Source organism: Eublepharis macularius, chromosome 17 (assembly GCF_028583425.1).
Source record: "Eublepharis macularius isolate TG4126 chromosome 17, MPM_Emac_v1.0, whole genome shotgun sequence".
NCBI lineage: Eukaryota > Metazoa > Chordata > Lepidosauria > Squamata > Eublepharidae > Eublepharis > Eublepharis macularius.
In genome coordinates, this window is record NC_072806.1 from 29,284,778 (window position 1) to 29,298,880 (window position 14,103).

Here is a 14,103-nt window from a genome sequence, read left to right on the forward strand (position 1 = left end):
GGGCGGGCGACGGCGGGGGCTCGGCGTGCGCGGGGACTACAAGTCCCATGGTGCCCCGCCGGCGCCACGCCGCCCTCGCCAGCCGCGGGGTGGGGGATCCCCGTCCTCCCCACGGAGCGCGGCGGGAGCAGGGCGCGCCTGGGCCGCCTCCGCCTCCCCCGCGCCGGCCTCGGCCTCGGCGTCTTCCGCGGGCGCTGCGGCGGCGGCTGCGGCTCGGGCTCGGCGGGCCCGCATCGCCGGCGGCGCCCATGCCCCTGGCTGCAGCGCCCCGACGGCCTCCCCGCCTGCCTCCCCCGGCGCCGGCACTGGGAGGATGCTGGCCGCCTCCCCAGCGGGCAGGACAAGCGCCGAGAGCCGCTTCCCGCTGCACGCCCTCGTCTGGCACGACCAGCCCGCCCGGCTGGAGCAGGCGCTGGCCGCCGAGCAGGTGGGCCGGGGCCGGGGCGGGCGTCCGGGGGCGCGGGGCGCGGGCTGGCTTCGAGGAAGGGACGCGGCCGCGGAGAGCCCCGCAGCATCCCCGCGACGCCGCTCTCCCGGGGCTGCGGGCAGCGGCCGGGGGGAAGGCGTGCCGGCGGAGCCATGGCGCTGGGGCTGCGAGCAAGGCGGCCCGCCGTTGTCCAGCCAGCCCCGGCAGGCGCCAGCCCCTCCCGCCGCACGTGCGCGCCCGACGGGCATCGGCCAGGGGCTCCGGGCCAGGGCGGCGGGGCGCGTGCTGTGAAAGCATTTTTTTGAATTAATGAATTAGCTCCCCGCTTTATTCCGCTCCACGATTATTTGGGCCGGTTGGGGAAATGGACCCTCGGTGCATCCCGGGCTCGTGCAGAGCGTTTGCGAACACACCCGGATCTCGAGGGAAACGCCGCCGCCGCCCGGGACGGGCTGCCAGGAGCTGCTATTTTTGGGGGGGGGGGGGGCACAAAGTGGCCAAGGCTCGGCTGGGCTGATGCGGCTTTTTAGGAACTCTCTCCTGGAAGACAAAACTGGGCTGCTGTCGTGGATCAGGCGTGGGCAGGGTGGCTGGCTTAGGTGCTGCCCTGGCCCGAAGCACTGTTCCCCCTTGCTGAGAAATCCACCCAGATGGATGTCTGTCAGTGACTTAGGAGGCAGCGAGGCTCCTAGAGCATACAAGGTCTGCCAGCAGTTGGAGCATCCATGCTCAGGGGCAGTATATCTCTGAGCAGCAGGTCTTGTGGGAAGGCAGAGCTCAGCACTGCCAGCTAAGCCGAGTGCAAAGTGGATGGCAGGGCTCGATTTGGTCCACATTGTATCAAATGGGGGGGAAAGATCAGGGGAGAATTTTTACAGGCTGGGGAGAGTCGCTTCAAATTAGGTTCAAAAGAGATGCGCCTGTTAAAGAGACGTTCCAGAAAATGCTGCCTTCGGGCCCCAAATGCAGCCGCTCCAGCCAGCCAGCTCAGCGGAGCATGAAGGAACCCGCGTTGGCTGTGGTCAAGTTGTGTCCGCTACACCAGCGGCACACCTTGTTTGCAGGATTTCCAACTTCCTTATGCTGGGTGGGATGCGTTTGTCATTGTGGTTGATGTGTGTGTGTGTATTTACCTTGGTTGCTGTCTTCCAAGAAGCAGCCTTGTGCCTGGCTGGGGATTTGCAGGCAAACGGGAGATCATGTGTGGCTGTCTGGGCATATGATATTTACTATCTGTGGCAGCCCAGGGCGTTGGGGAGGGCGTTGGAGGTGGGGGGAGCCTGCGCTGACATCTTGATTCCGGCTGGGTGTCAAAGAGGCCGCAGTCGTAGCTGACGAAAACACATCCTTGTGCTGGAAGGAAGCGAGAGGTGCTTTGTTGTGTTCGTCATTTAACCATTTTGTGTTTCCTCTTCCAAACGGGTTTATAAACTAACACACACAATGCAACAGCACTGGCTAGAGCTGGAGGAATCCCAGGGTACCTGAACAGTCAGAGCTTGCAGCTAAGAATTCGAAGTGTTTCTTCTTGGAGAGAGCTGATGTCTAAAACGCTGGGGATGTATTTGCCCTGCAGTGAAAGACATCACCCGGTGAGATTTCTTTGTAAACAAAAGCTCTTCTGGATTGGACCAGTATCCATCGTCCAGCATCCTGTTTCCACAGAGGTCATCTAGATGCTTCCAGGCGGATGACAGAGACAACGGCCTTCCTCTGCTATTTGTCCCTAGTGTCTGGTGTTTTGGGATATACTGCTTCTGAAAATGGAGGCTCCATTAAGCTAGCAGGCCTAATTGCTCTGTGATTAAGACTAATAGCTCTCTTCTCCATGAAGCTTTTTCAAAAAGCCGTTCTGTTTGTGACCGACGCTGCATCGTGTACATTTTCTAGGCTCTTTTATGCATTGCTTGGCAAAGGGCTTTTCTTTGTTTGCCCTCAGCTGCTATCTTCGGTGGGTTGTCTTTGTGCAAATGAGAGAGAGGTGATCCTAGATGGTTGGCTGAGGGTACTTGGCTGGCTGGGGAATGCCCTGTGCATATGCTCAGTGGCGCAGTGCCACCTTTGTCATTGCATGTTTCAAGGCTTAATTCAAGCCTGAGCTCTGCTCTGTGGGTGTTCCGTCTTGCCAAAAGTTTGACTTCCAGTTTTCTGGTTGTGGAGTTGGAATTAAATGGGCAGCAGGCCCCGGGTTCTGCTTTGATACATGGTTTTGACGCCAGACTTTTCATTTTTCTAACTTACTTAGTGATTCAAGTTCCTGCTCCCTCCCCCCTTCTTTTTGCACTTTGCTATTTTAAGCACAGAATCGGTGCTTAGCCGGGGACTGTTTCAAATCTGCATAAATGCAAATGAGTCAGAAGGATGCAAATTGAGCAGAGCCCGTTTCCTGGGGATTTGTTTTCCCTGGAGGGCGAGGTGCTTCTGTCCTCCACCACCACTACCCCCAAACTCACTCGAAGTGATCTCCTTACCAGAACCCAGAATTTTATTTTCTCATCAAAATTCATGCACGAGCCAGGGCCAGGGAGGTGGCAAAGAGTTCGTCTTAAGCTAGCTGTGAGAGCAGGAGTGGCCCAAGATAGATGCAAAGCAGACAGTTCCTCTGGGGGGAGGCTCAGAGTGGGACGCCTTGCTCATATGTACAGGAGAACGAGGTGGCAGAGCCTTGCAGTGGCCAGATGGATTCGACTGCAGCCTACAGGACTACACTGCAGATTACAAGTGGGAGGGAACCTGTTTTGACAGTCTCTTTGTGGCAAAAACTCCCTGGAAGTAGAAAACTAGCACAACAGGGGTTTCATCTCTTCAGTTTCCTTGGTGTGCTGGCTTTCTACTTGTGGGGAGTTTTAAAACAAATGTTAGAGTCAATTTAGCCTACAGAAGAAGCTAAAATACAGGGCTCCTTTGGGAGCAAAAACTTCCCCTCGCTCCTAATAAGGGTTCTCAGTCCTGCCTGAGTCCTGGGGGACAGACTGTGGTGCACCTGGGCTCTGTTTCCATCCAAAAATGCACACATCCCCCTTCCCTCTGCCCAGGCAGCTGTTGCAAATGCTAGTATCACCCAACTCCCCCCTGCCACCAAGGGAAGCTCTGTTGTTTTTCTTTAATTATAAATCTTTTCATTAAAGCAATTAAAGAGAGAAGGGGAGAGAGAGAGGATCTCTTTTGTGTTTAATTAAAACACTCCCAGCTCCGCAGAACAAAATTAGATTTTGCATCCAATTGATTTGTGCTTCCTAGAAGGAGCTAGGCCGGGGTTGCCGTGTGGCGAAGCTCTCCGTATATGTTCAGAGGCACTGCCTTTCTTTTCCAGCTTTCTAACAGCAGGGGCTGAGCTCAGGCAGTGAGGAATGCTTCCTGGGTTTAGCATTGTCTCATAAGCTCTACAAATGAGCCAAATGACAAGGGGAGTTGTGAGAGCAGAATGGGGGGGGGGGGAGATCAAATTCCAGGGGTGCTTTGATCACTGGGGAGGGGCTGTGAAGCTGGCCCGGCCAGGTGATTTAGTTGTTGTGATGTTTGAGTTGGGTTTGGGTGGTATGAGGGCAGTTCTCGTTTCCTGGCTCAGCCACCCAAGAGACTGCTTGGAGCAGTACAGTGTGGAGGGGGCTGATTAATGGCGGGGGTAGGTAGGTTCACTCTCAGCCCTGCTTTGACATCAGAGCAGCTCACCCAATCAGTGATGGAGGCTGCACTGACAACAGGACATTTCCTCTTTGGCCCATGCAGCTACCGGCTGGGTCCTGGGAGGTAATGGGTGTCCTTTGCCTGGAGTAACAACATATCTTGGATTAGCCCTGTTTGTGGGGGGAGAGAACCTTGGGGGCACTGGGTGAAAGGAGACAAACATCTGTCGCTCCCACCTGGTTCTGGCTGGAAGAAAACTATCTGCAGCAATGGACGGTGTGGAGATGGGGTGCGGGAATTATGCAGCTCCTCTCCGCTATGTGTTGGCTTTAATGTTAAAATTAGATCCTCTCTTTGATGTGACAGCAAGGCAGACAGAAGCATGCCCCCCCCCAACCCTTGTTCTGATGTTAAAAGCAGGAAACAAGGCAGAGGGGCCTCTGGCTCAGGAGGGGCAAAGGGGGCTCTCGCCTCTTGCCTCACACAGTGAGGAGGCCCCAGCTGTACTGGAAATGTGTCCTTGCTGGAAACAAATGGATCCTTTTGTTTTGAAGGCTCAACACGGGTCCATAAAAAGACTAGGAAGGTTTGGTTTATCCCGCAGTTCATTTGCTGGGACATTGACTTTGCTAGGGAGGCGGTTTGCTCCCCTGGACCCGTTAGATGAGCAGTTTAACTAACCGAGAACCCATTCACTCCTTCCATCCCCTGTTGCCCCAGGTCAGGCCCTGGATTTGGCTGAGAGCTTGGCTGGAGGGCTGGGGCTGTGGCACCAGTATCACTGCAGCCTAGCGTAACACAGAGTACTTATTGACTCCACTCAGGCTTCAGACGGGCAAAGAACCTCTAAACACGGACGTTCTCCTGAGCACCAAAGACCCACCCAGTCTAGCATTCTGTTCACGCATCAGCTGCCTCTAGGAGACCCACAAGGAGCATACTTCCTCTGCTACTGGAGGGAGTAGATACCCATCATGAATAGTAGCTAATAGCCCCATCCTCCACGAATTTGTCTGCTCCCCTTTGAAAGCCTTCCAAGTTGATGGCAATCACCACATCCTGGGGCAGTGAGTTCCACTAGTTAACTGTTCTTTATGTGAAGAAGTACTACATTTTGTCTGACCTGGGTTCTAGTATAATGAGAGAGGACAAAGCTTCTCTCTTCACACCATGTATAATTTTATTGACCTCTATCGTGTTTCCCCTTCCTTGCCTCTTTTCTAAGCTAAGCGGAGGTTCTGCTACATTTTTTCAGTCTGCATCTGGACATGAAAAATTCGCTTTTTAAAAAAAAACTAGTAGGCTGAGGGTGGGGCAGGAGAAGAGAGAAAGAGATGTTTTCCCCCTGGATCCCTAGCAAGCACCAGTTAGTACCTCTTTGGCCCTCTGATTGCTTGCCTCATCAAAGAGGAGTCTTGGGAGGGGAGTCCAGGAGGCGTGGAATCTCTCCCTTGACAACGGTCCCTAAAGGAGGCCCACCACACACTGCGAGGACTCTTTGTGACTACCAAGACCCATCATTTGCAATTAATGCCGAAGTCCTGGGGGACAGAGGCAGGGCAGGGGAAGACGGTGGAACGTGGCGTGTCTGTACTTCCTTGCAGTTACCCGTCGAGGGAGCAATAACTAACACCTGCCCTCCTCCAGCTTCTTGGAGTAGCATCATGCTTGATTCTTCCCCAGAGCCCCAGTGTCTTGTTGATCAGGCCCCTGACTAGGGTTACCAGTCCTCCGGTGGGGACGGGGAATCCCCTGCTCCCAACCTTCACACACACACACCCTCCCGCCAGCACTCACCTGGCCAGTGAGGGGGAAAGGTGGGCGAACAAGCCTTTGGGGGCATGCTCCCAGCGTGGCTGATGACATCACTCCCATGAGTGATGTCAATACGCAGGCCCTGTGAGTGCTCCCCTGCTTCGTGCCGGGCAAATTCGGGCCCCACACAGGCTGGATCAGCTCAGTGCGAGGCATGGGAGCGCTCCTGGGGGCTGTGCAATGACATCACTCTCAGAAGTGATGCCTTCGCGCCATGCTGGGAAGTTTTGTAAGGTCTCCCGCCGGGAGCAGAAGGGGACCTGGACCCCCCCCCCCCCCGGACTCACAGGGTCACGTTTTGAACTCGGCCATAGTTAGCTCAACGCACAGACTCAGAGCATGTTGCCTTATGCTCAAAGTGCGGCCATTGGTCCAATTTGACCAGGGCTGATTGGTGGCCGCTCTGGGGTCTCCGGAAGAAAAGGTCTCCAGTGAAGGAAAACCTGGAGATGCCAAGGGAGAGACGTTGAACCTGAGACCTCCTGCGTGCAAAGCAGGGGCTTTCCCCATTCAGCGATGACCTCACCCTAATCCTCGCAGTAGCCGAGGGCTCTTTAATCCCCTCTCTCCCAGTGTGAATGGAAGCAGAGGCCTTGGCTGAGCCTTTGGCCTCCGTGCGGGCTCCCTGCCTTTTCCTTATAGTAAAGAGTCCAGTAGCACCTTTAAGACTAACCAACTTTATTGTAGCGTAAGCTTTTGAGAACTACAGCTCTCTTTGTCACGAAGAGAGCTGTGGCTCTCGAAAGCTTATGCTACAATAAAGTTGGTTAGTCTTAAAGGTGCTACTGGACTCTACAGTTTTGCAACCTCAGACTAACATGGCTAAGTCCTCTGGATCTATGCCTTTTCCATGTGTCTCAGTTTTCACATAAGCAGCTGACATTGGAGTTACCAGCCAACCAGGGGGAAAAACAGGCTTCACCAGGTTTCTTATTTTTGAACTAGTTGCCCCAAAGGCAAGGGGCATAGCTTCCTCTAGCCTTTTATTTCAGCTGTATATTTTGTGATGTGCTGGATTTCCCCCCCCCCCGCCCCCACCTTCAGTCCCTGCGAGAGGCTGCTGAGTTCCCCCTTCCCAGGCCTGCCAGAAAACAGGCCCCTGAACTTCGGCTTCCAAATGTTGGCAGCCATAGATGTGAACTGTTGCAGTGCCCTGGTGGATGTTCACATAGAGGAAAAAGTGTAAAGAGCCCATGCCCTTGCGGAAAGATGTGGCAGGATGTGGTATGCCTAACTTTGGAATCAAGGATGGTGGCGTGCCTGGGGCAGGAAGTCTTGTGGGGGTGGCAGAGTTACCTTCCGGGCCTTTGCACTGCAGACTCATCTTAGGGCAAATGTGGAGGAGATGCTTAGACTGGAGCTCTGGACGGCATCGGCCTTACAAAAAGTCGACCACGGCCGCATTCTGGATCTACGAGCTCCCAAGGAATCTCGGCCCCAATTCTGTACAGCTCTGTGGTTGGTTGCCTTGGAGACATGTTTTCCTCTCCTCCTCCTCCCCCCACCTCTTGTGAGAGGGTCTTTGAGGCAGGAACTATTTTTAGGTAGAGTGCTAACACTAGCCTATTGCGGGACACTGGTAGGGGATGGCACCCCTTTGACGACGACAACACAAAATCCCCCACCCAAAGAAAGCCAAACGCTGCATAACTAAAATCTGTAGTTCTATTCCTCCTTTAGGCTGGGCGGTCTGGAGCTGATTTGCTCTTCCTCCAGCCCTTTGTGTATGGCAAGAGAAAAAGGGGGCACAGCCAGGAAATACTAGACGGGAGGGAGGAGGAATGCAAAAGAAATGAAAGGGAGAAAATTATTCTGCAGATGAACCTACAGCCCCAGCAGGGAAGGGAGCAGGGTTGAGGATTTGAATGGGCAGGTGGGCTTCTTTGTGCCTGTGACAAGGTGGGCATGAGCTGTGACCACTGGGAAGAGAGAGTCTCCCCTGTTTTTAGAGACGGGAGCACATTGAAGCCCCGGGCCTGCCCTTATGTTCAGCAAAAGAGTTTTCAGCACAACCCACTAAAGCATTCCTGGGAATGTACCAATCTGCCCTCCTTTGGTTTCTTTTTGCTTTTGTATGTCATCACTATGAGCCTTTTGGTTTTGCCCATTTTTATTGCGTGGGTTCTCAATGTGTTTGTTTATAATAATAATAATATTCGATTTATATACCTCCCTTCAGGACAACTTAACATCCACTCAGAGCGGTTTACAAAGTATGTCGTTATTATCCCCACAACAGCAAACACCCTGTATGGTGGGTGGAGCTGAGAGAGCTCTGAGAGAGCTGTGACTGACCCAAGGTCACCCCGCTGGCTTCAAGTGCAGGAGTGGGGAATCAGACCCGGCTCTCCAGATTAGAGTCCCGCACTCATAACCGCTTCACCAAACTGGTTTCTTTTAGGACATTTTTTATGCCACTGATGCAAAACAGGGACCGGATTTTATGGCAATAATTTATTTAATATTATTACAGTGCAGTCCTTGGGGAGGTGGGTGCTGAAAGTGCCTTGGAAGCCAACTGGGAGTTATGCTGGCATATCCTGGACTTACACTGGTGTACCCCCCCCCCCATGATGGTGCAGTGGGCCAGTGCCACTTGGTGCTTGTCATGGAGTTGGCACGACCATTGGGGGATGTTGGCAGCAGGGCTTTTTTTCAGCTGGAAGGCAGTGGAATGGAGTTCTGGAACCTCTTGAAAATGGTCACATGGCTGGTGGCCCCGCCCCCTGATCTCCAGACAGAGGGGAGTTTAGATTGCCCTCTGCGCCGCTCAGCGGCGCAGAGGGCAATCCAAACTCCCCTCTGTCTGGAGATCAGGGGGCGGGGCCACCAGCCATGTGACAATTTTCTCCGAGGGCAATCCACTGAGTTCCACCACCTCTTTTCCCAGAAAAAAAGCCCTGGTTGGCGGGGTTGTCAAGGAAATGGCAGGGCTGCACTCCTGGCAGTGGTCTTACCGTGCCTTGCTGGGCTTCGTTGCTGGCATGGCTCTCCTGTGAAAATCCTTAGGGAGCAGACCAGCAACGCTGCAAGCGCCAGTGGCATGGTGGGTCTCAGGCTTGTGCTGCCCGTCCAATCAAGAAAAGCCTGCTGCTGCTCAGTCCAAAATCGAGAGAACCTGCATTAGAAAGGGAAATGTTTGTATCCAAACAGGGTGGATGTAGAATGGGGGAGTAGCTTTGGCCGAACCCAAAGAGTCCCCCATCTTTAAACGTGGAAAAAGACCTGAAATGGAAAAGCTTACTGAATTTATCTTGTTAAGGATAAAAGAAGGAAGGGAGAACATACAACTATTTGAACAAACCTTTTTTACATTTTTGAAAACCCAGAAATCCACAAGTAGAACAGCTTTGCTGTCCCACAGTGCTCTTTTCTTTGTGATACTATGGACATTGTTGTTTCTATGTTTTTCCCGAGTTATATTTTTAATATTTGACTGTATTTTGAAAAATTTGGGTAGGCGGTAGATGCCTGTGGTTAAGTAACCCGTGTGTATGAATGTTTTCTTGATATTTGAAAAAGCAGTTATGCACTTTAAATCTTAGCAGGAAGGAGAAGATAGAAATTCATAATATTGATGATGATGATGATGTAGTAATCCTAAACAAGAACAGATGACTCTGTCTTGGATTTGGTTCCTTCCAGCCTGGCTTGCTTTCTTGAGCAATTTGGAACTGTTTGCTCAGTTTGTCCCTTCTCGTGCGCATCTGCTGTCTGCTTTTGGCACACTGAAATGTGGGTTGTGTACATTGATCTGCTCCGTGTGGGCCTGCCAGGAGGAGAGTCTTCTTGTCAACAAGGTTATGATTTTATGTAGCATCAAAGAGGGAAGAATTGAGAGGATGCAACAGCTGTTGGATATGTGGTTACATGGTCCTGCCTGCACATGGTCTTGGCATCGAACGAATATGTTTCCCTCCTCCAGGTGGACATTGAACAGCTAGACCCGCGTGGCCGGACCCCCTTGCACCTGGCCACCACATTGGGCCACCTGGAGTGTGCCCGGGTTCTACTGCGACATGGTGCAGATGTGGCCAAAGAAAACCGGAGTGGCTGGACAGGTGCGTATGCCATTAGTTACATCTGCATTTTCAAATTAAGAGTTTTCACCCAACTCAGCAATTTTTCTTCGCTTAATCACCCATCCTATAACCACGTGTGGTGAATGATTAAAATTTAAATAAATGTACGTCTTACCAGTTCTTCAGTCTGGATGCTTTTTTGAGAGACAGAAGGAAGGGGTAACTAAACAAATACTATCGTTCTTGTTGAAAGGAAAAACCCTCATTAACGTTTTAGTTCTCTTCATTACAAAAGCCAATCAAATCAAAATAGCCTCAAGAAAATATACAAGTGTGCCCTGATCTCTCTCTCATTCTCACCCATTAATGAACTAGAATTTTAGTCGACGAATCTACCAATTCAGTTAGTGTGTGTTGTAGTTTAGCCCCGGTTCTGAACATGTTGAATGGGATGAGGGTTCCACAGTATATGGGACAACGTGGGTGAGTGGGAATAATGTTGGACTAAGTTTGGGTAGACCAAGTTCAGATCCTTCATTAGCCATTAGGTGGCCTTGATCAAAGGATTGTTTCTCGCCCTAACCTACCTTAAAGGGTTGTCATGAAAAAATGGCAGGGGAGAGAACCATGTGTCTATCACCCTGAGCTCTTTGTAAAGAAAATATAAAAGTATGACAGATGCTTGGAGTGTGGGGTGTGTGCCTTTCTCCCCAATACGTATCTGGCTGTTCCAAAGCAAGCAGCCAGATAACGCACCATTAACTCTCAAGCCGCACTGATTAGAATTGGCCCCCGCCAATTAATTAAATCTAATGGACTCCGTTAAGCCAACACTGTAAATCTCATCGATTTCAGGGGGAGAATTCAGAATATACATTGATACCAACAAAGCCTTAAATGCTTTGGTCGAGACTTCCTGTTTGGGATCCATGGAGGTCTAACGCAGCTCCACTTGCAGAGCTGACCGGACTGCCGTTTTAACCGGCCGGCGGGGTGAAAATAGCCCGCGGCCGACTGCTCTCAGGCGGGGAGCAGGCAAAGAACGCTCAAGACCCTAGGGTGAGCTAGATCTCGGACGAGGGGGGGCTCTACACAACGGGTCCCCTCCCGATCCTTGAGGTCCCACCTTGCGACGGGTCGGCTATAATCTCTGCGGCAGTTTTGGGGCCAATTCGGCTGGCATAAGACCTACATACCCAAGCTTCGATTGGGGGAAGAAGCTGAGAGGAGAACTTAAAATCGAAACAGCGATTACAACCCGAGAAAAGTGAAGAGAAGGTAAAGATCATTATCTTCTGAGACGGGACAGATTGATAAAAACAGAGAGGAAAAAAAGTAGATTTTTAAACTGCAACAGACTAGTGAAAAGGAGGGGAAGACTCGGCAGGAATTGAATTTAAAAAGAGACTAAGTTTAAAGAAGTTATTAAAGAAATGGGACTATTGTTTTGAATACCTGTGGCTTTGGAGCTGTGAGAAAAAGACACCATCGCGAGATCTGCTGTGGGAAGACGGGAGACAGGAAGTGCGTAATAACAATAGAGTGGCTGGAGAGAAGCGGCCCTTGCTGGAGGGCAGGAAGTAGGGAATCGCCATTTTTGAAAGGGGAAGGGTCGCGGCTTCAGCGGAAGAGGAAGTAGGCCATCTTGGATTACAAAATCATAGAGAAACCATAGAGAAAAGACGCCCGACATTTTGGACTCTTTAAAATTTAATTTCTATAAGAAGACCGGGACATTTAAAATAGAAAAACGTTAAATTTTACGCCACGGAGTTAAGGAAGAGAGCGGATTCGTGGGAGCGAGCTAAAGCAAGCCCCACGATGTCAAAAAAAGAGTGGCAATCGGCAATAGAAAACCTGGATAAAAACCTGGACAAAAAACTTTTAGATATGATTAAAGAACTTAAGGACACGAAATTGAAGCTGATAAAAGAGGTTAAAGAGGTTACACAGACAGTAAAATCGGAGCTGTCAGAAGTGAAAAAAGGTATGGAAACAATACGAAGTGAATTACAAGGAACGCAGCAGAGAGTTAAAACAGTAGAAGACGCGATGGAGAATTTAGCAGACACGCAACAAACAGAGATGAGATTGGTGAAGGGGAGAATGTCAGTTGCAGAAACTAAACATATGGAGAAGCAGCTACGTTTTCGTGGCTTGCCAGAAGTGGAAGGAAAGTCAGCGCAAGAACAGATGACTGAGGTGTTGGCTGAGTACCTGGGGAAGGAGGAGGAGGAAGTTGTGGCTATCCTAGATGTGGCATACCGTGTGAATTCGAGAATAGCAACCCAGAGGAAACTACCAAGAGATGTGATTGTGCAGTTTACAACACGAAATATGAAAGAGAGGATTGTGACAAAACAGTTTCAAGATCCATTGGAGATTGATGGCAAGACGATTATTATAATGAAGGAACTGCCCAGATCAGTGTTACTGGACCGGAAAAAATATAAAGTGCTAATTCAGATTTTGAAGGACATGAAAATCAGGTACAGATGGGAGTTACCGGAAGGAGTGTCCTTTGAGTTTGGAGGGGCCAAAAAACGCATCAGATCTGAGCGAGAGATGGAGCGATTTATTAAGGACAATGAAAAAGACTTATCAACAAGATCATGAGTATGGAGTGTAAAGTATTATCTTGGAATGTAAATGGACTAAACTCACCGAATAAGAGGAAAAATACTTTTCACTGGCTACTAAAACAAAAATGTGACATTGTTTGTTTGCAAGAGACCCATATCAGAAAGCAGGATGTAAAATATTTAAAATCTGGAAAATTGGGCAAAGAATTTGTAGCGGCCTCCAACAAGAAAAAAAGAGGAGTGGTGTTGTACATAAAAGAGGAGCTACAGCCAAAATTTGTTATGAGAGATGTGGAAGCTAGATTTGTAGCAGTGGAATGTATTTGGAATTTAAAGAGAGTGTTGGTAGTCGGACTTTACGCACCTAACGGTGCAAAAGAAAGCTTCTTTGAGGATTTAAGGAAGCATTTAGACGATCTTGCATATGACCAGATAATTCTTGCTGGAGACTTCAATGGAGTGACAGACTTGGAACTAGACAAAAAGACTACAACGGCACAAAAGAAAAGAGGACTATTACCAAAGCTTTTTTTTGAGTTGATTCAACAAGAGACTCTTGAAGATGTATGGAGGAGAGAATATCCTAAAAGCAGACAGTTTACTTTTTATTCTGCAAGGCATTCTACATTATCAAGAATTGATATGATCTGGGCCTCAAAAGACTTAGCATTATGGACTAAGGAGGTAGAAATAATGCCTATGGTAGGCTCAGATCACAACCCAATTATGTGGAAATTTGGAAAAAAGAGAAAAAGGAAAGCATGGAGAATAAATGAGGACTTGTTACAGGAAAGAGAGAATATGGAAATATTGAGAAGAGAGACAAAGTTTTTTATACAATACAACGTGAATAAAGAAGTACCAACCAATAAAGTTTGGGATGCTTACAAGGCGGTTGTAAGGGGCATACTAATGGACTTAAATGGTAGAGCAAGAAAGAAGAAAGAGGAGAAAAGACAAGAGATTGAGGAGAAAATAAAAGCCAAAGAAATACAGCTAAAAAAGAGACCAAGGAAAAAGAAGGTATACCAGGAAATTAAAATACTTCAAGAACAGCTAACAGCAATGAGCAATAAAGAATTGGAGTGGAATTTCAAAAGACTGAATCAAAAAGCGTTTGAGGGTGCTAATAAACCTGGGAAGTACCTGGCATGGCAATTGAAGAAGAAAAGGGAAAAGAAGATAATAAATAAAATTTGCGAAGATAACAAAACGTATTTGGAGCAGGCTACCATTAGTAGAGCCTTTTATAAATTTTACGCTAAGCTGTATAATAAAAAAGAAGTAAACAAAGAATCAATAGCGTCATATTTGGAGAAAACCAAACTTCCAGAAATCTCGGAAGCTTGGAGAAATAAGTTGAATAGTGAAGTAACTGACGAGGAAATAAGTAAGGCAATACAATCTGCAAATCTAGGAAAGGCGCCAGGGCCAGATGGACTTACGGCTAAATTCTATAAGACAATGGCTAATGAACTGGCACCATTCCTAAAAGAGGTGATGAATGGGGTTTTAAGGGATCAAAGGATTCCAGAAACTTGGAGTGAAGCGAATATATCATTGATCCCAAAAGAGGGCCAAGACCTGACTAATGTGAAAAATTATAGACCTATATCGCTACTTAACAATG

General features: G+C 49.4%; 1 protein-coding gene across 1 annotated transcript in view; it reads left to right on the top strand.

Annotated features, from left to right (window-relative positions):
* The first annotated feature begins 259 nt into the window (after window positions 1–259).
* The window catches only part of ANKRD13B (ankyrin repeat domain 13B), a 35,526-nt gene continuing 21,682 nt past the window's right edge, over window positions 260–14,103 (top strand). The window contains exons 1-2 of the mRNA XM_055001877.1: window positions 260–427; window positions 9,795–9,930. Coding sequence (XP_054857852.1) covers window positions 314–427; window positions 9,795–9,930 — 250 coding nt within the window. The 5' untranslated portion in view covers window positions 260–313. The remainder of the gene's footprint in view (window positions 428–9,794; window positions 9,931–14,103) is intronic.